The 22,095-nt window shown below is 43.5% G+C and overlaps 1 protein-coding gene across 1 annotated transcript in view; it reads right to left on the bottom strand.

Moving 5' to 3' along the window:
• The window catches only part of LOC126092250 (uncharacterized), a 700,330-nt gene that overhangs the window by 107,537 nt on the left and 570,698 nt on the right, over positions 1-22,095 (bottom strand). Inside the window, exon 8 of the mRNA XM_049907760.1 lies at positions 12,089-12,276. Coding sequence (XP_049763717.1) covers positions 12,089-12,276 — 188 coding nt within the window. The remainder of the gene's footprint in view (positions 1-12,088; positions 12,277-22,095) is intronic.

Here is a 22,095-nt window from a genome sequence, read left to right as displayed (position 1 = left end):
TTTCTTGACATTGCCTATTTGCGTTTTACATCCTCACTACTTCGACCATCATTAGTTATTTTGCTTCACAAATAGCAAAACTCATCTAGTACATTTAGTGTCTCATTTTCTAATCTAATTTCCTCAGCATCACCGGATTTAATTCGCCTACATTCCATTATTTTCGTATTGCTTTTGTCGATGTTTATCTTATGCCCTCCTTTCAACACACTTTCCATTCCGTTCAACTGCTCTTCCAAGTCCTTTGCTGTCTCTGGCAGAATTACAATGTCATCGGAAACCTCGAAGTTTTCATTTCTTCTCCCTGGACTTTAGTTCTACAAATTTTTGTTGTGTTTCCTTTACTGCTTTATCAATCGAGTAACATCGGGGATAGGCTACAACCTCGTCGCACTCCCTTCTCAACCACTGCTTCCCTTTCGTTCCCCTCGACTCTTATAACTACCTGGTTTCTGCACAAATTTTAAATAAGTCTTTCTCTCCCTGTATTTTTCCCCTGCTACCTTAACTAAGATGTATGAATTCAGTCATGATTCACAGGGAAATAAACTGCTTGACAGTTGCTAACGAACAACTAAAACTTGCTAAAGAACAACTGCCAGTTGTCACGGAACAACCGACGATTGCTACAGAGCATCCGACCAATGACAGTAAAAGGAAATGTAGAGGGCGGGACGTGTGAACTGCAGCGAACGCTGTGCACGAACGCTCTGTATGCATCCGAGAATTCATGCAGTTACGTGTTTAACGAAGGTGGTTGTGCAACCGATTAGTGCGACAGTCAGTGTGGTATGGCAACATCTCTGCAAGACAATCATTTGAATGCTTACGATCGTGGACGAGTAGTTGGATGGCTCAGAGACGGACTGTCACTACTGACCCACAGTAACAGATTTGTCCAAAAGTGTTAGCTCGGGATTAGAAAAGGCCGCTGAAGCTGAAAATTCTATGCGGACCAACTACAACACCGCAGGAGGATCGACGCGTAGCCCTAACGGCGAAAAGGAACAGACACCTCACTCTTAGGCTGATCGGTGCAGACCTTGCAGTCGCTACCAGCACACGTGTCTCTGCCAGAACCATTTTGCGGCGAGTAAATCGGGCTGGTTTGTGTGATCAGAAGCCTGCTGAATGCACCCACTTCAACCACGTCATCGTCAACAAAGAGATGGGGGGATGCTGGTTGATGTCAGCAACAGGGGTCCAGAATGATATTCTCTGAAGTCCTCCTTCACTGTGGCATGTGGTTCTGGAGACCAATTAGTGTGAACAGAGGGAGGAACACGTTACACACCACAAATTTTTCTTGATCATCCTCAGCATGGTCTAGGTGTTATGGTGTGGACTAGAGATGGGCAAAACTGTTCTTTTCAGAGATCGGATCAGAACTGTTCACTCCCTGAAATGAATTAGCTCTTTTTCATGACTCACCACTCATTTACAATAGAAAATAAATGGAAGGCACATTGCCCTTTAAACTTGGTTTATTCCAGTACTATACCTGTATTTTGATCTTATTTGATCCTATTTTGAAGTAACACAGATAATGAGTAAGAATTTTGTATTGTTTATTGAAATTTCCACGATATGACAAAGTTTTTGATTATTGACTTATTTTGCACTATCGTGGTTTTTTGGGTGATTGGAAAATGTTGTAACTTGAGATTTACATTAACAATATATGTGGCTATAATGTATTAAAATTTCATTAACCACATACAAATACATCGCAAGCCATATATTTTTAAAGTGAACGTTTCCTTCCGTAGACGCCTAAAATCGCAAAATCCGTACCAGAATAAGAAAAAAAATATATATTTGACTGTAAAACGAAAGTGCTGCATATAGCCTTACGCAGAATAAAACAAGGAAAATATTGGTGTATCACATTTTGCGATACGTTTATCGGTTCGCTCGTAATTAAAGTGTAAATTCGAGTGTCCATAATAAAAATCCTATAGTAAGAGGAGTCGTCAGGAACCTAATCTGATCAGTTTAAACAAATAAAAATAAAATAAAAACAAATGATGTATACATAACATAATAATGTAATATACATAGCGGTATTACTACAAAGAACAATATCCAGCAGAGACGAACTCCGATGCAGAAGCACTGAGTCGAGCAGGTCGAGCCACGAGCTGTATTACTGCGTGAGCTAAGACCGCAGAGACCAAAGTGACACCTGAGTTGCTTTGCTCAACGCTCTGGCTAGAGTCGAGAACGGTGGGGTGAGCGTTGAGCGGCCGAGTTCCGAGGGTGGGGGGAAGCGGTGAACGGCCACCACTCACCCACTCCGAGACAAATCGTCCGTTCTCTTGCGAGCAGGTTGTTGCAAGTAGTTCCTATGTTATCCGCTAGGTGGCTCTCTGTCCTGTTGCTCGCATCAACTGCCCAGAGGGCAGAACGTGCGACTGAAACGATCGCTGACAGAGTGCAATGTGAAGTTAAGCTGCGCCAGACACTGCACGCGGCAGACGATGCACAGAGACGGCAGGGCATATGTGAAACACAAAATCCAATGGGGCACTGCACAATGCAGGCAGCCAAGGTAGAAGCAGGGCAGAGGCCGGCGCTGGCTGTGTTGTGTGGCGTGCACTGTGCTGTGACCAGCAGAGGCGCTGCTGATATGCTCCGTCTCTCTCTCTCTATCTCTCTCTCTCTCTCTCTCTCTCTCTCTGCCGTGGGAAACGTTTGGAGCTACCGTTCTTTTTTTCTGAATCACTGATTGTTCACTCCTTTGAAAGATTCAACTCTATGAATCAGTTCAAGAGCGGATCCCCCATCTCTAGTGTGGACAGGCGTTACGCACAGTTGCCGAACACCACTACACGTCTTTGCGGGCGGTATTGCTGCAGCACAGTGGTATGGCAGGAAGATTATTTTGGATCATATCTGTATGTTTAGGGATACGGTAGGTCTCGACTTTCTGTTTGTGGACGACAGTTCAAAATGGCTCTGAGGACTATGGGACTTAACTGCTGAGGTCATCAGTCCCCTAGAACTTAGAACTACTTAAACCTAGCTAACCTAAGGACGTCACACACATCCATGCCCAAGGCAGGATTCGAACCTGCGACCGTAGCGGTCGCGCGGTTCCAGACTGTAGCGCCTAGAACCGCTCGGCCACCCTGGCCGGCTGGAGGACAGTGCTCGCCCACACAGGACCACTGAGGTGTCGGACATACTGGAAAGTGAAGATGTTGAACGTAACACCCCCTCCCTGAACCGTGCAAGAACTGAAAACTGCCTCGAGAGAGGAGTGAGATGATATCCCCGAAGGACTCCTCACCTGTTCGACTGCCAGCAAGGAAAACGGATGCAAAACGTGCAATAGTGACCGAGGAGGGGATATTCCTTACTGAGAGTCCGATATTGACCGTCATGCTGGGAGTTTGGTCTATTTCAAACGTGAACGTTATTTACGTCTGTTAATCCTGCTTTGCCATGTGGTGAACTCTGTACTATTTTGCGTTATAAATATACCACACCACCTCTGTTATGTATGAACTATTTTTCATATTGTCCATCTTTGCCTGTGACTATTTCTGTCGAACAATGTCTCTGTTCCTTAGCAACTGTCAAGCAGTGTCCTACTGGATTCTGGCTAAGAAAATGTTCCACAGCAATTAGCGGAGTCTTCCTTCGCCTCTCGACCCTGTGCCGCCTACCTCCAAGTGTGAGGGTGGCCCTAGCCCTACCGTGGAACACGTTTATGTAAGATTATTTTAATTAATACCTTAGTCAGAAGCAACAATGTGAACAAAAATTTTCTACCTATTCTTTATCAACGGTAGGAGGGGCGGGACAGACGAGCTATTATTCATAAGTACCTCCAGGATTTCAGAAGTCTACTGTGCAAAAGTTACAAGAGAAACAGAAAATAAACACACATCACATTAGAGGTGCTCAATATTGGCACCATTTATCACGCGGCACTTCATTGACATGAATGGAAGAGTGGATATGTAAAAAGTTCAAAGTGCCACAATTCTCAAAAACTCGTTTTCAGTGCTGTTGTGTCTTAGTACTCCGTTGTCCCTAGATTTGTTCAAGTATGAAATCATGAAGTAAATGTTTAAACATTCATTACTAGAAGGCCCATGGTCTTCGTGCAAAGCAATGTTTCACTCACGAGGTTCGTCAGATAAAGCTGTGAACCCGCTCCAAGTAATTCCAATGCATACAACTGTCTTCTTTGATTTTAAAAATGCGTAACGAGGGCACGTCATTTTGATTTTTGTAAGTTGTTGGTGAGCACGTCAGAGAGTGAGCAAGTTATGTTACTGTTAAACAATCTTTGGTCTTGTCTTGGAATAGTCTTTGCCTCTGCGCAGGCTGATGCATTCTTAGTTGAAGTGTGGTAAGCGAAGGAGGTATTCACTAGTGCTGTGTTGACTTGTGATTGTACCTGATAGATGAAGAAAGATTTATTGCAAAAGGACAGCAGGGATGAATATGATGTATATATTGGAGGGCAAAAACGATATAAATAAATGCTATTTTTGAGTAATGTTATTTTTGAAGAAGTTTGAGGTAAGACTGCAACACTGCGCGGCTAGGAATGATTACTGTCAGCTATTTAACTTGATTAGTGCTGAGAGAAAGACTACTCAAATTCCATGAAATATACATTAAGATTTCAACTGATTAAGCTGCTTGATTTTTATAGGAATTCTCTGTTAACGTTGTACCCTTTTCAAATCAGCGTTCTCTTTGATTAAGCATAGTATTGTTCAGACCACTGTTATGTGGGACGATCACACGGAGCTTTGCTCTGTGTTTTTGAATAGATACTTCATTCTAAAATCGTTGTCCTGCAATGTCATTTTATAGGAATAGTCACTCTCATCTCACTGTCTAAAGAAGGTTTATCGTTACGCATTGCCACACTGCATGATGTGGTATGCAACTGTTTGAATATTTATTTAGAAATAGAAATCTACTAGCTTAGCCGCTGCCGACTTGCTGTTTGCTGTTGTGCTTTCGATAAACCTGCATCTATGTCTTCAAACATAGGTTGATAGAAGATATAGAGAGGATCCAACGGAGAGCAGCGCGCTTCGTTACAGGATCATTCAGTAATCGCGAAAGCGTTACGGAGATGATAGATAAACTCCAGTGGAAGACTGCAGGAGAGACGCTCAGTAGCTCGGTACGGGCTTTTGTCGAAGTTTCGAGAACATATCTTCACCGAAGAGTCAAGCAGTATATTGCTCCCTCCTACGTATATCTCGCGAAGAGACCATGAAGATAAAATCAGAGAGATTAGAGCCCACGCAGAGGCATACCGACAATCCTTCTTTCCACGAACAATACGAGACTGGAATAGAAGGGAGAACCGATAGAGGTACTCAAGGTACCCTCCGCCACACACCGTCAGGTGGCTTGCGGAGTATGGATGTAGATGTAGATGTAGAAACACGAGGTAAATGGAAATTTTGATCACGGCTAGATAATTATTTTACTTCAATTGCGCATTTAAGGTAAAGACAAATTGAATTCAGACCAGTTACAGTTCAGTTCAAGTTAGATTCTGCTCAGTCAAAGGTCAGCATATGAGTTTAAAAGTGGCTAACAGTTTGTGGGTACATAGTTTTCGTAATGTTTAGACTTTTCACAAACTGGGAGATAAATTTCATACAGATACGCATGTAGTGGGGAGCTTGTAGATGATGCTGAGACACTGCTGCCAATGTAGGCGTGTAAAATTTCCAAATGCAGTGTGATCAAAGTGTCTCATACTCATCCATATAAAATATCTATTAAAAATTCTTACTCTGAAGCAGGAGAACGGAAAATGTCAATGTTTCCAAAATTACCATGCCAGATGTACGCAGTACCGTACTTCGTCTGAAAGACCAGTCATATTTATCACTTGCAAAACAAAAAGATCTGTTGACGATGATGGTATTTCTTCAACAACGCAAAGAGTTTTAGCGTAGGTTCTGCAACATATGATCCCAAGATCGGAGTTTCGTAAGAAAGCCGGCCGCGGTGGCCGAGCCGTTCTAGGCGCTTCAGTCCGGAACCGCGCGACTGCTACGGTCGCAGGTTCGAATCCTGCCTCGGGCATGGATGTGTGTGATGTCTTTAGGTTAGTTAGTTTTAAGTAGTTCTAAATTCTAGGGGACTGATGAACTCAGATGTTTAAGACCGATAGTGCTCAGAGCCATTTGAACCATTTTCGTAAGAAACAGAAGTCAATACTGAGGGACGTTTGCCAGAACTTAATGTTCTCGTTCTTTTGGTAAAAAGGGAAATTAGAAATAGTTTTAGTTGACTACACTTCTACTATTTAAAATATAACTGTTGTTTTTCTGTACTGGTATTATCGCAAATAAAAGTTAGTGACTCTGTGTTAATGGCACTTGGAACAAAATCATCCTCATTGGCAATGAGAACCAGCCATTTTCATGGTATGGAATTTAGAACGTTCTTAATAAATTATTTGTTTTCTAATTTTTCTCAGTTTTTTACAGTGATGAGATAGGCAGCATAACTCTGTAGTATCGGAATACATTCTCATTTTTTTGAACAATGTATAAAAAAAGATATACTGTTTTTTACTTGAGAATGGGACTACGTGGCATTCGTATATATATATATGGTACTATTTGAATTCAGAACTCAAACATCAGCCGACAAAACCAGTTTGATGCACTCTCAAAATTTCTCGGGAAAATCGACTTTGAAGTTTTCTGACGGTCAGTAATATGATAAAGCAAGGTAGGTCGACTTTTCTCGATGGGATGTGTGGTAGGATCCTCGCCTGCACCGTGTGTTCTGTAGGTTAAATTCCCATCCATGCCAAAATTTTGAACAAAGGTGCATGTTGCATAACGTACGTCTGAAGCGCAAAATACGTTAAGAATAAAAAGGATCTGATTTGTAGTTTTAAAATTAAACAACCTTTTTACAAAATATCACTAATTAAGAATTTATATTTGCAATGAAAACTGGATTTATGTGAGCAATACGTAATTAGAAATACGAAGAAGTGCATTTTTCATAAAGAGAGCAATAAGATATCTGTCAATCAGCATACATTTGATGAATTATATATTTAAATGACACAGATAGGTATAAGAAATCAACAAAAACAAACGAAAAAAATAGTGAGCGAAACGAGACTGGAACCAGGGATTACTAGTCTCGACCGCTACTGATGTTTTTCCCTGTTTATGTATTCTAAACTTCACGGAATTGATAGTACAACGTGCAGTTGTGTTTAAAAATTTTCATCAGCGGGGAATCGAACCTAAAACCCCTCGTGGTCGGCGGGCGTTCTCCTCGTACGATACAGCCAGGCGGCCTGGCCAGAAAAATCGACATTGCTTTAGCTTAATAACCACGGCCATAAAACATCAGAGTCGGTTTTATCGAGAATTTTTGAGAGTTGCATCCAACTATTTTGGGAGATTAACATTTGAATTCTGAACTTCAGGTAAAAAACTTACAAAAGTCCTATAGCCTCATGGCCACCTTTTTAGAATGTTTTCCACTAGCCTTCTGCAATTGACTGGGTACACCGACAGCCTGTTGTTCACTGGGGCGAGCTAATTCGATGTGACAGTTTGGAGTGGAGAGTTAACATTGAAAATTTAAGATAGCACAACCTATAGGTGCAATCTGTAACTATAGCAAGCTCCCCATTAGGAGGCCAGCCGATGTGGCCGAGCGGTTCTAGGCGCTTCAGTCTGGAATCGCGCGACCGCTACGGTCACAGGTTCGAATCCTGCCTCGGGAATGGATGTGTGTGATGTCATTAGGTTAGTTAGGTTTAAGTAGTTCTAAGTTCTAGGGGACTGATGACCTCAGATATTAAGTCCCATAGTGCTCAGAGCTATTTGTACCATTTGAACCCCTTTAGGAATGGGACACTGATACATAGCAGTAACATGCAACTATTTCCCACTCGTCTTCTGGCAATCTATCGTGGGTGACTTACGTCCCAGTGGTAGTGGAAAAGTTAAGTGCTAAGTGGGCCAATATTCACAGTTCAGGTTGTAGCCTGAATACAGGGGGCTGTCGCAGACGTACCCGACCTCATTGTATAGGTACGAGTTATTTTGTCAAACAAATTACTATGGTAGAAAGTATCACGTTATGAAATTTAAGTTTGAAGTCTGGCGATCTACATTGTTTACTATTTGTTTGGCAGCGATCAATAGTGAAAGCTTTCAGCGAATTTGTAAACACAGATAAAACTGATCGTCGTTAGTCCAACTAATATTAAAGGTGAGCTACATTCTACTCTGGGAGACTCTGCTCCTACGTTCACAACAGTAAAACACAGGGACGCAGAGTTTAAGCGAGTCTGTACGAACTGCCAAGATGAATATTGCACTGGTCGGTTAATGAGGTGACCACAGCAGAAAATGTGACACAAATCCACAAAATGACACTGGACGACCGTCGACTGAAAGCAGCTAGAAGACATCAAAGGCATTTCAAAAAGTGCTGTACATCGCACACTGACTGAAGTTTTAGGCACGAGAGAGCTGTGCGGAAGATGTGTGGCAGGTCCATTGCTTCGCACTTGAGACAAATCAAGAGTCAACGCAGTGGACTGTGTGCTGGCATAAGCTGTCACCAGCACACCGGTTGGCAAAGAAGTTGCAAGAAGATCGATAGTAGGCGCTGAATCAAGCACGCCTATCACGAGAGAGGCCAAAGACAGACTCGAAAGCAATGCACCGCCAACGCCCTCTCGACCACCAGTATTTAGATCGCCGCCATGGACTGGAGGGGCCAGTCAGTCACCCAGTCAGTCACTGACAGACAGACCAGTCGCAGACAGACAGTCACAGCCACAGTCTGCTCAGTCACTATTCTAGCTGGTGTCTGTCAGTTCACATCACCAGTTACGAGAGAGTAATGCTTTTAGCGGGACTTGTACTTGACCAGTAGCTAGGCTAATGTGGAGTATTATGGAAGGGCTTGTACAAAACAACTTGCTTAAAGATAGGTAGCGTCTTTTTTATGATTAAACAACCCTGTTAATACATGTGCACAGTTCGTGCTGTAGCAGGCCGGAGTGGCCGAGCGGTTTTAGGCACTTCAGTCTGGAACCGCGCGATCGCTACAATCGCAGGTTCGAATCCTGCCTCGGGCATGGACGTGTGTGATGTCCTTAGGTTAGTTACGTTTAAGTAGTTCTAAGCTCTAGGGGACTGATGACCTCAGATGTTAAGTCTCATAGTGCTCAGAGCCATTTGAACCTTTTTTGTGCTGTAGAATAGGATACTGGCCACCACACAGCATCTTCTCCGTTGCTTCCCCTGGTACAGGACTCTACAGTGTCAACTACGACACAAAAGATTGAACGGGAAAAATTCGCTCCAACGGAAGCGAAGACACCTCTATCTGTAGGCATGGCCATGGTGTCAGTTTTTTGGGATGTGTATAGGATAATTTCCATTTATTATTTACAAAATGCAAAAGCAATTGATAGCAAGTGTTATGAGCAAATATGGCATCATTTGAGTAATGAAATCAAGCAAAAACGACTACATTTAGCGAAAAAGAAAGTTTTGTTTCATCACAACAATGCACCAGTTGACACATCCATTAATGGCATGGCCAAAATCAATGAGTTTAAGTTCGTTTGTAGCATCCATTGTCTAGGGGTTTGCTGGCATGGTAGCTCTGCATGTTCAGTAAGAGGGCTGGCTACCCTCAGTAATAAAAAAAATAGGTAAGCATTGAATGATGAACTTGAAGGGGAATCATGTGACGTCCTCCTAGACCAAATGACGAGAACAGTGACGGAAAAAAGAGGGTGGAGGAGCGGACAGAAGTTCAGGGCATTCTCTTGCCCTTGGGGTGGGAAACAGCCCCCTAAATGGCGGAAGAATCAGCAATGATCAACGAAATGAGAATGCAATGGAAACCACTATATTAAAGACAATCAATGTGTATCCATAGGACATTCCGCGTGTAACTAAAAAAAAGTGTCATAATGACCTCTGCATTGGCAGAAGGCCCCCATTCGGATCTCCAGGAGGGGACTGCCACGTGGCAGAAGGCCATCAGAAAAAGACTGAATAATCAATTAAAGTGTACCGTTCTACGAGTTGGGGCGTGGAATGTCAGAATTTGAACGTGGTAGGGAAGCTATAAAATCTGAAAAGGGAAATGTAGAGGCTTAGTCTAGACGTAGTGGGGGTCAGTGACGTGAAATTGAAAGGTAATATCTGTAGCAGCATCAGTTGGTATAACCAGAGAAGGTTTCGTTGTGAATGGGAAGTTAGGGCAGAGTGTCAGTTACTGCGAACAGTTCGTTGGTCGGGTTGTTCTCATTAAAATCGACAATAAACCAGCACCAACAATAATTCCGGCATATATGTTGACGTCGCACGCAAAAGATGAAGACATGTTGTTGTGGTCTTCAGTCCTGAGACTGGTTTGATGCAGCTCTCCATGCTACTCTATCCTGTGCAAGCTTCTTCATCTCCCAGTACCTACTGCAGCCTACATCCTTCTGAATCTGTTTAGTGTATTCGTCTCTTGGTCTCCCTCTACGATTTTTACCCTCCACGTTGCCCTCAAATGCCAAATTGGTGATCCCTTGATGCGACAGAATATGCCCTACCAACCTATCCCTTCTTCTAGTCAAGTTGTGCCACAAATTTCTCTTCTCTCCAATTCTATTCAATACCTCCTCATTAGTTATGTGATCTACCCATCTAATCTTCAGCATTCTTCTGTAGCACCACATTTCGAAAGCTTCTATTCTCTTCTTGTCCAAACTATTTATCGTCCATGTTTCACTTCCATACATGGCTACACTCCATACAAATACTTTCAGAAACGACTTCCTGACACTTAAATCTATACTCGATGTTAACAAATTTTTCTTCTTCAGAAACGTTTTCCTTGCCATTGCCAGTCTACATTTTATATCCTCTCTACTTCGACCATCATCAGCTATTTTGCTCCCCAAATAGCAAAACTCATTTACTACATTAGGCATCTCATTTCCTAATATAATTCCCACAGCATCACCCAATTTAATTCGACTACATTCCATTATCCTCGTTTTGCTTTTGTTGATGTTCATCTTATATCCTCCCTTCAAGACACCATCCATTCCGTTCAGTTGCTCTTGCAGGTCCTTTGCTGTCCTTGACAGACTTACAACGCCATCAGTGAACCTCAAAGTTTTTATTTCTTCTTCATGGATTTTAGTTCCTACTCCAAATTTTTCATTTGTTTCCTTTACTGCTTGCTCAATATACAGATTGAATAACATCGGGGAGAGGCTACAACACTGTCTCACTCCCTTCCCAACCACTGCTTCCCTTTCATGCCCCTCGACTCTTAAAACTTCCATCTGGTTTCTGTACAAATTGTAAATAGCCTTTTGCTCCCTGTATTTTACCCCTACCACCTTCAGAATTTGAAAGAAAGTATTCCAATCAACACTGTCAAAAGCTTTTTCTAAGTCTACAAATGCTAGAAACGTAGGTTTGCCTTTCCTTAATCTTTCTTCTAAGATAAGTTGTAGGGTCAGACATATAGAAAGTATATGCGGATACTGAATGGGTGAATCGGTATGTAAACAGAGAGGGAAATCTAATAATAATGGGAACTGTACGGACTGTAGAGGAAGACAGAGACTGGAATACATCCAGCAAATAATTGAGGAAGGAGGCTGCAAATGATACTCTGAGATGAAAAGACTGGAACAGGAGAAGAATTCGTGGCGGGGAGCATCAAACCAGCTCGAAGACTAACTTAAAAAAAGTTCGAATTGCTTCCTCATGCACCTCGTCCACCAGATTTAGCCCGCTCTGATTATTTTCTGTTTGCAAACTGTAAGAAATGGCTTGCTGGGAAAAGATTTACCAAAGATGAAGAGGGGGAGTCTGCAGTTGATAGCTACTTTGCGCAGGTCGACGGTTCTCACTTTAAGCAGGGTATTGAAGCTACAGAATGTCACTGGGGTAAGTGTATCGTGCGGAAAGAAGACTACGTACAAAAATAAAGATTTTTTCGCAACATTTTTTGTGCTGTTTTTGTTAGGTCTGGCAAGCCGTCGAGACTCCCCTGGCGCGTGATATTACGTAGTGTGGTCAGATACCTCGACGCCGGTGAGGGCAGCCAGCAGATTCCGGAAGGCCTCCATGAGCCGCGCGAAGCCGTCGCTGTCCCGCGAGTAGAGCAGCAGGATGGCCGACGGCGGAGACGGCAGCAGCGGCGACGCCGTCGACTCGCTAGTTCCCGGCTGCCTCACCAGGAGCGCCCCCAGTGGCGAACCGCACAGCCGCGCTGCGAACAAAGCACGACCAAAGGTGAGTCACCGCCTCTAGCCTCGACAAAGGCACAGTCGCGACACTCCCCAATGTGAAAGCTGCTACCGTTTGACAGCTGTTGCGACACTACTTCAGCATTTCCTCTACCTGCTTTAGTGTCCGTGGGGCGGCGGATGGATTAATTGTTGTTATAAATGTTCCTATTATTTATTTATTGCTGTTGTTTGCCGTTCTCAACACTGGCTCTCTAACTGCAATATTGGCAACCAGAAAGTGATTAGCAAAACGTGAAGCCTGTAAGTAGAATTCCTAGTGCCCACTTCATCTGAGAAATACATTTATAGCTAGAGCTTATAGCTCTGAGGAATTAGGAGATTGTCTGGGATTCATAACCAAAAAACCATTTTCTCTAAAATTTTCACTATATTCTGAAAGTCACAGACCAAAAAGGATCCACACAATCCAACTACCAGAGCAGTTCAGAGTCTAATGCGCTGATGCAACTATAACTGTTCAAATTAAATTTTTAAGTGAATGCTCGCCATAATTTGATGATAATGTTCATCAAACGCCATGCTAAATAATGGTAGAATGTGAAAATACGACATACACAAACTGAAGATAGATCATTAAAGTCATCCCAGAATTAACACTTCACTCGAAAACGATTTCATGGTTACACGTATCCCGAGTAACTTACTACGGCATCCGAGGCTGTTTATAGCAATGATACCGACGCGACGCGACTCCCGGCACAGGTGGTGTGCTATTCAGCGTCTGGAGGGAATTGGGGCCTTCTTCTCTCGCACAGCGTTCTTATATATAAAGCCACGGTGCGGACGGCTAAGGGAACGCTTGATCAAATTCGCTCTCCCGACTAGCCACTGGGCTAGTAATGCACCACTTTAAGTTATCGAATAAATCATTGCTTCCTTTGCTGATGGCCGATGAAGCTCTCAATTTAAATGTGCAATCAGCACACAGGTAAGTAATCATAATAACAGTCTGACGTCGCTAAGTCAAATATTTTGGGCGAGAGAATTAATTTAATGATACTACACGCAGTAGATGAGCTCTGAACTTGCCTTTTGGAGATATGCTATCGCTATAGTTTTAAAGTTATTCAGTTGAAACTTCTCACATCTTTATGATTATAGCGGATCTCCTAGCTTTATTTATTCGCCTACTTAATCTATCTTGCTTCCTTAATTTTTAAGACGATAACCAGAAAATCATAAATTTTAACTAAAATTTTAATTTGTGAGAATACTGTTTCTACTAAATTATTATGAAAAAGGAATCTAAATATAAATTTTTAAGTTTCTAGCTCTTTTCTGTTGCGCCAATGATTTTTACAGAAAAACGTCCAAATTTCGAAAATGGTTAAAATTATTGAACTGATATTCAACACATATTGATTTAATATTACTCCTGACATGCTAGAAACGTTTCAGGTTATTTACTTGATTTTTAAAGTATTGCACAACATTTATGACGTCAGAGCTAGTTACAGCGGACTAGGCTGGCACACAATGGAAAGACTGATGTGAATTTTATACGGCGTGAGTAGTCTGCTTCCCTACATGTCAATAACCCTGCACTGATCTGACGAGAAGTCTGTTCTGTCTGCCACTGCACTTCACTAATTCCCATTGTAGCTAACTTCAACCTACTGTCCCCACACCCTCCAGCCAACAGTTTATACCCCATCAGCTCTATCAACTCTTCTCTTTTCACATCCCCCCAACCTCATTGTGCTCCCCTCTGCCAATACATCTGTCCTTTCCCCTTTCCTGCTCCCCATTTTTCCCCCACACCCCACCTCCCGACACTGCACCTAGCAGTCTTGTCAGGCTGCTATCTATTCCCTGCATGCCCCGCCCAACAGCACTATTCTCTCCCCCAACCCATACCCTGCCATCCCACCCCCCTCCCCATCCCAATCCAGACTGCTGTTCACATGACATTTGCGTTCTGGTTGGACATGCCTGTAGCGATCACATGCACATAAAGTGTGCTTGATTGCGTGTATGTGTGTGTTTTCCTTAATGAAGAAGATTTTGGTCAAAATGGTTCAAATGGCTCTGAGCACGATGGGACTTAACATCTACGGTCATCAGTCCCCCAGGACTTAGAACTACTTAAACCTATCTAACCTAAGGACATCACACAACACCCAGTCTTCACGAGGCAGAGAAAATCCGTGACCCCCACCGGGAATCGAACCCGGGAACCTGGGCGTGGGAAGCGAGAACGCTACCGCACGACCACGAGCTGTGGACTTTAGTCAAAAGCTACGTGTGAAACAGTCTTCTCACATCTCAGGCCAACGGGTCTTTTTATAGTGAGTAGCAATCTATTGTTTTCCTATTATTATTGATATTTCAACTTATCTGTTTCCCAGCATATCTGATTAGAGATCTAACATTTCATACTCTGTTGATAGAATACCAGTCTTGTTTTTCTTGATGACTACATCCTCCTGAGAAGTCCCCATCTGGAGATCTGAAAGTAGCACTATTTTATTTTCTTAATATTTTGTTCAAGAGGACCCATCATCATTAACACTTAAAGTTGAGCTGTATGTCCTCGTGGGAAACAAAAAGATCACCACTGTAGTTCCTCCTCGCTTTGATCCATTTGGAGTGCCAGCACAGCAAGGTCCCACTGGCTAACAATACGAGGTAGATCAGTCAGTCATCCAGCAATTACAGTACAGCCTATAAATTAACTGATCAATTGCTACAGAACATCTTACATCATTGATTTTCTCCTGCCTTGTGACAATTATATTTCTATAAATGTATGCCAGATAGATACAGAACTGATTGTATCAATGTGTATTTTCTGTGTGGAGCTCATTCATAGTAATCATTTAAGGTAACTGTATCAATGACCAAATACTGGTTTAACAGGGAGGCTAAGAGTCAGATTACAAATACAAAGGATCAGGGTTCAATCTTCAGTTGATTTTAGGATTTTTTCCTTCTGGGTCGCATTTAGGTCCTTTTGCCTTTTGAAAGTACTTTCTGTAAGTCAAAAATAGTCAAATTGCTCTGTGGTTTGTATTCAATATTAATCTTTAATCCCTCTATAACTTGCAAGGCAAGGCAAGCCAAAAGTCAGCCGAAAGTACACATTAGTTAGTTACTAGAGTGTGCGTCATTTACGACGGCGGTCGAGTTTAGGTTCATTCTGCGCATCTGACGTCACAAAACAGTCAGCCAATGAACAGAGAACGACGTTGCCAGAGCTCGACTGCAGTGCAGAGCACGGACGAGTGTCTTCAGTTTTAGAAACGTTCAGTCATAAATAAAGTAATTGAACAAAAGAAATGTCTTGATAGCAGACTTTCTTTTATAGAAAGTTTGGAAAAAGCATTCTTTATACCAATTGCTTCACATTCTATTAATTAATTAAACCAACAAGCAATAAGCCTCCTAATTAAGGCGATAACAAGGAAAGGTGTTGGTATCATTCTCACTAACTGCTTTTTCGCAATAAAGAACAGCAGTAATTATTTATTTCCTATTGTACTTCGACGAAACATAAGTAATTCATAGTCATACCAACGGTGTTTGTCGGTAGTTTGCGTGTTATTTTAAAGTCCTCCGGGAGATCTATTAACTGACGAGCTGCTTTAGCGTAACGGTTCAAGTGCTGCTGGCATGGTATCTCAGTTGTGTTGAGGGCTAGCTGCCCTCTGTAATAAAAAACTGAGTTAATGGATCACCAACGAACTAAAACGGGTGTCTTTCGACGTGCGCCCAGAGCAGATACAACGAACGAAAACGAACAAAATGAGATTTTTTTTTTTTTTTAAAAAAAAGGAGTGTTTGGTTGTTAAGCAAAAGGTTCTGAGTTCAAACCTTCTTCGGTGTTTAATATTTTCTTTATTTAAAAACAATATCGAAGTGTCTTACTTCATGAATTTTATTCATTTGAATGTAATTTTTTGAAATTTCTAATGGCAACTAAAATTGACCATATGGAAAGTATACGCTATGGACTTTTACCTCTGCAAACTCTTCAAAATTTCGTGCAATGAATTACTGCACCTAATGCTGCACAATAACTGCGTTGAACATCGAAACAGAATTGAGTCATTTAAGGGGGGAGGGAGAGGGGGGGTATCAGTCAAGAAGATGTGTAAAAATCAAATTTTTGGGCCAAATAGTTTTTGTGAAATCGAATGATAAGGTGTGTCTAAGCAGTAGAAACACCATGTGTCTGCACAGGCGAGCAGTGCAGTGATAACAAAATTGCGCACTACGCGGAATGCTGGGAGCACGTCTCTGTAGCAGCGAAAGTGTTAATGCGGCCGTGGTGGCTTTACTTCATAAACTGCGCGCTCCCCCTAAACGTAAGTTTGCGAACTATACTATGGCGCTGTTTCTCTTGGCGCGTACAACTGGCAACACAGCAATCTCCCGCGTCTGGGCGGGCATGCGCGAACCGCCAAGATAAAAGAATTGAACTATAGCGCTCCAAGCGATCAGGAAGCAGTCACATGCATCGTAAGGATAATTGATGCTTTCAGTTATCTCCCTACTTAACTAACGAAATTATTGTTATATTTTTGCGTTTCAGGCAGCAGCCGTTGGGCGAGGAACAGCAGCAACAGGGATGTAAAAGTTTGTGACATTTTACGCGTTCCTAACCAGGAGCGAATTCTTCAGTCTCACCTGTACGTTTTGGTAGTTTAGTTTTTGAATCTCTGCATGGTAATCTAATTTACTAGACGCATTCTTGCGTTTTCGTCAGCGTCTATAGTAGAGTTCCACAGCACATATCTGTTGTATTTTGTCTGTGTATGTAGAGTAGTTTTCCACAGTCTTTAATATGGATAGGGACTGTGATTGCTGTGTACAGGTGTGAACTGAGTTGGTGACACTTTGCTCTCAGCTCCAGGCTGTGTTGGCTTCAGTTGCTCAGACTGAGGCTGCAGTGGATGGGCACAACCCACGAATCTGCCAATCAGTCCGCACTGGTGGCCAGCCCAATTACTGCGCACATAAAGGTTGATCCCTCACTTGTGGATTTGTGGTCGAGAGGAGGTCGGACTGGGGCGTGGCAGGCTCGAAAGACTTCCCGAGGGGGACTGTAAGGCCTCCCTGCCCCCAGTTAATCTGACAAACAAGTTCCAGGTATTGTCTGTGGCTGACACTGTCCCTCGGACAGATGCAGTCACTCATCCTGTTTCAGAGAGAAACCTCTCTGCCTGCAAGAGCAGGCAATAACGAAGGGTGAGATTATTGATAGTTGGGAGCTCCAATGTTAGGCGTGTTATTGGGTCCCTTAAGCCGTCGGCACACGGACCGTGCTGTCGAACGTTAACGTTGAGCGTGCCGAGTTCAACGTGCTGCTGAATGCTCAGGAACGATGCGACTTGTGCATACGGTACGTGGGCCCCAACGTGGTATACGCGATCGCAACGCACTCCAGCGGCAGTTGAGGGATGTTTCTAGTTCGTAAATCACACTGTTTATTCAACAGGCGCGCGTAAAATTCCCACGTTAGCTCTATTAAAACGCACATTTCTCCCATCCTCCACGAAAAGGAAAGTACCATGTCCAATCAATAAGGACAGAGACATATAAAAGTTCCATTACAAACAGTGGGGTACCAATCTGGAATACTTCTCCGTATAAGATAAACATTATTTTATCATTCCCACATTTTAGTAAAACCCCAAGGTCAGTCTTACTTAATCACTGTTCCTACCCAGCAGCAGAATCTTTGCAACATGTGAATTACGAAGCGCAAAAGAAAAAGGAGCAAAATATCTTTACACAAGTAGAGCAAGCTGTCCTGTAGATTAAGCCAATCGAACAAAGTATATACTTGTATTAAACTAATGATAAATTATCATAACCTAATAAAAACGCGAATGTTAGGATATAAAATACAGTAGTGTCAAGACGCGAACCTCCACCCACCAATCAAATCAATAGTAGACTGAGACGCTACTCACTACGCTAAACTAACAACACACAAAGTGTTAGAAATCAAAGTATGTTACCCGTTGCAGAAAACCTTATCGTAGATGTGTCACTAATTGAAATTTAATTATAACAAATTGTACCAAGAACAATGCGTTTTGGGTGGATCTTCCGTGTGTCGCTGCCTTCAAATAGTCTACTCTCATAATACGCAATTTACAATAATTCTTTTGCCATAATTATGATGTTTCTTGTTATTTTATTGGAACGAATCACACAGTTAACAACGGGTTTTCCAGTGATTCTCAATTTGCTGGTGGCTCAGAAACGGCATATATACATATAGGCTTGAAGTGAAAGCCAATATGGCGCCTAACAACTCTGTACTGAAGGGAGACGGCATGCGTGTGACGTAGGTGGTGTTGTGCCATATCATTGGTCAACGCTCAGACGCACGCTCAGAATATCTGACATGCCAGATATTGCTCTGCACGTTCGGAAAGACCCCCCGAGCGTGCTATTCCACGCTATGACGCCAGAAACTCGGCACGCTCAACGTTCGGTTGCACGGCCCGTGTGCCAACGGCTTTAGGGACATGGCTGCCAAGGAGGGGAAGAAAGCCAGTGTGCACTCTGTGTGCATACAGAGTGGCATCATTCCAGGTGTGTAATGGGTCCTACTGGATGCTTGCCAGCTGCAAGTGGTGGCTCATGTTGCTACCAATGATGTGTGTCGCTTTGGATTGGAAGAGATTTTCTCTAGTTTCAAGCAGCTTGCTTGCGAGATAAAAGCAGAGCTCACCATTTGCATCATACTTGACAGGACCGATTGTGGACCTCTGGTACAGAGCTGAGGGGAGGGTCTGAATCAGAGGCTCCGACAGCTCTCCGATCATGTAGGCTGCAGATTCCTCGACTTGCGCCGAAGGCGGTGGGCTTTCAAGTTCCACTAAAAAGGTCAGTAGTCCACTGCACGCAGAAGGCGGTTACATGGGTAGTGGAGGCTGTATGGTGTGGACTGGGTGGTGTTTTAACTTAGAGGGTCTTACGAAAACACAAAAAGGGCTTCAGTCTGAAAGGGTGAAGGCCAAACGCAGGAAGAATGTAGATGCAGGAACCATTTGTACAACAGTTGTAAATTGTCATAGCTGTATTGTGAAAGTACCAGAGCTCCAAACGCTAACAGAAAGCACTGATGCTCAGACCTTATAAGCACTGAAAGCTGGCTAAATCGGGAGAGAAACTGCGCCAAAATTTTTGCGAAGAACCTAATTGTGTTCAGAAACGATAGGCTAACAATAGTTAGTGGTGGCGTATTTGTTGCTGTTAGTAGTAGTTTGTCTTGTAGCGAAATTGAAGTAGATAGTTCCTGTGAGTCAGTTTGGCAGAGGTTATTCTCGGCAACCGAAATAATATAATAACTGGATCATTTTACTTACTTCCCATATCAGATGATACAATTGCCAAAAGGTTTAAAGCCAACTTAAGTCTAATCTCAAATACGTACCTGACTCACACAACTATAGTTGCTGGTGACTTCAATTTACTCTCGATATGTTGGCAAAAATACATGTTTAAATCCGGAGCTGAGCATAAAACATCATCCGAAATTGTGGTAAACGCATTCTCTGAAAATATGAATATCTGGGGTGCTCTGATTTCCGCCAAAAGAAACTCAATGCCAGCGCTCTGGTTGGAAGGCACCTCTGTTACAGACGCTGTTTTCAAGTGTACGCATAGCGTCGCTACCAACCGAAACTTAATGAAACTATGAAGACTGAAGAGGGAATATTCCGTGATGTCTCACAGCAAATTCAGCATTTTTCCTACCGAAAGGCCGGGTAAAAAAATCTGTTGCATTACTTATTGATTGCCCCTCGTACATTAATGTTGAGTGTCAGTAATAAGTTACATAGTTAAGGGCTCCATCTTGGTCAAGTTGTAATAAAGTGATCAAGTAACTTATGTGGAGTAGTATCATCTCAGCTCTCTCGAGGAGTACAGCTAAGAACCCACCACTGTACGACGAGTGTTATTTCTTGCAGCAAAATATGTTGCACTGAAGTCACTATGATTCATGATGGTTCCCTGGACATTACAATTGATGGTACGTGGTTGTTAGTATAGTGTGTGATCACCAGGACGACAATATAGGCTCTGCAATGTGTCCCCATGCTGTCCACAAGGCTGATATGGAGTTCTTATGGTATTGTACTGTATGTTAACCGGGGACTAGAATCGATGGAGAGGCTCCATCCCCTCTGCAGCCGCAGCCCACGACGACTACCGCAGTCCACTTCACTCCTCCACTGTCCCACACCGAACCCAGGGTTATTGCGCAGTTCGGCCTTCGGTGGACCCTCCCCCCACCCCCCCCCCCCCCCCCCCCAGGAACGTCTCACACCAGACGAGTGTAACCCCTGTGTTTGTGTGGTAGAGTAATGGTGATGTACGCGTATGTGGAGAACTTGTTTGCGCAGCAATCGCCGACATAGTGTAGCTGTGGCGGAATAAGGGGAACCAGCCCGCATTCGCCGAGGCAGATGGAAAACTGCCTAAAAAGCATCCACAGACTGGCTGGCTCACCGGACCTCGACACAAGTCCGCCGGGCGGATTCGTGCCGGGGACCAGGCGCTGCTTTCCACTCCGGAAAGCCGTGCGTTAGACCACTCGGATAACCGGGTGGCCTTCTTATGGTAACGAGTTCCATTACATGACCAGCGTGGCTGACAATTGCTGGATGGTGACTAGTGCTGCAGCGCGTCTCCCCAACACATCCTATACGTTCTCAGAGGCACGGGCACCTCACTCCATTCGTCGAATATCCTCTCACTCCAAGACCTGAGCCACCTGTGCTGTTCGATATGGTCGTGCATTATTATCCACAAAAATGAAGTGAGGTCAAAATGCACCCCTCAGATGATGCACTTGGAAAGGAATATAGTGTCACAGTAACCTTTATACCAGTGAGTGAACTGTGTTGAAACATTTGGATGTCACTACGTCCATGGAACATTATACCTCCGCCGGCCGCGGTGGTCTAGCGGTTCTGGCGCTGCGGTCCGGAGCCGCGGGACTGCTACGGTCGCAGGTTCGAATCCTGCCTTGGGCATGGGTGTGTGTGATGTCCTTAGGTTAGTTAGGTTTAAGTAGTTCTAAGTTCTAGGGGACTTCTGACCTAAGATGTTGAGTCCCATAGTGCTCAGAGCCATTTGAACCATTATACCTCCTCACACCATAACGCCTGGACTACCAAAGCTATCATATTCGACAATGTTCTTGGGTACGTTACGTGTTCGCATCTCTCGTCGTATGAAGGCGCATCCAGCTTTACTGAACACGATCGCTCTAGTGGATGGAGGAGCCCTCAGAAAGAGAGGATTTTTGTCGCTCGGAATGGCCTGTCCGTTTCCCTGACTTAAATCCCATCGACGATTTGTGGAATCCCTCGTGGAGACCTATGTCAGCATGCACCAGCGATCGTCTAGCAGTGGCCAACCGCGCTGCTGAAGGAATGGAATACCTGACCACAAAAACTCTTTACCCACATTGTGGCCAGCATGGAACACGTTGCACAGCGTGCAGTTTCTTCCCTGATCATAATACGCTACACTCATGCTCATAAATTAAGGATAATGCCTATACATGGTGAAACAACGCTCAGGTGGGCGGTTTTCCGGTTTAACCACCTCGGGGTATGACCATGCAGTGCATTTGACTTGCAGTCGTCGCACGGTGGCGCTGGCAGCAGTCCACATACGAAGAGGAGTGTTGGTGCATGTCGGAGTGCGGTGCAGCGAGTAAGTGCGCAGACGTTTTCAGACGTGCTAATGGTGACTGTGTGTTGAAAATGGCTCATCATCATCATCATCTTGGACAGTTTACAGCCACT

This window comes from Schistocerca cancellata, chromosome 7, assembly GCF_023864275.1.
Source record: "Schistocerca cancellata isolate TAMUIC-IGC-003103 chromosome 7, iqSchCanc2.1, whole genome shotgun sequence".
NCBI classification, from domain to species: Eukaryota; Metazoa; Arthropoda; class Insecta; order Orthoptera; family Acrididae; genus Schistocerca; species Schistocerca cancellata.
This window is presented reverse-complemented; position numbering and strand designations above follow the sequence as displayed.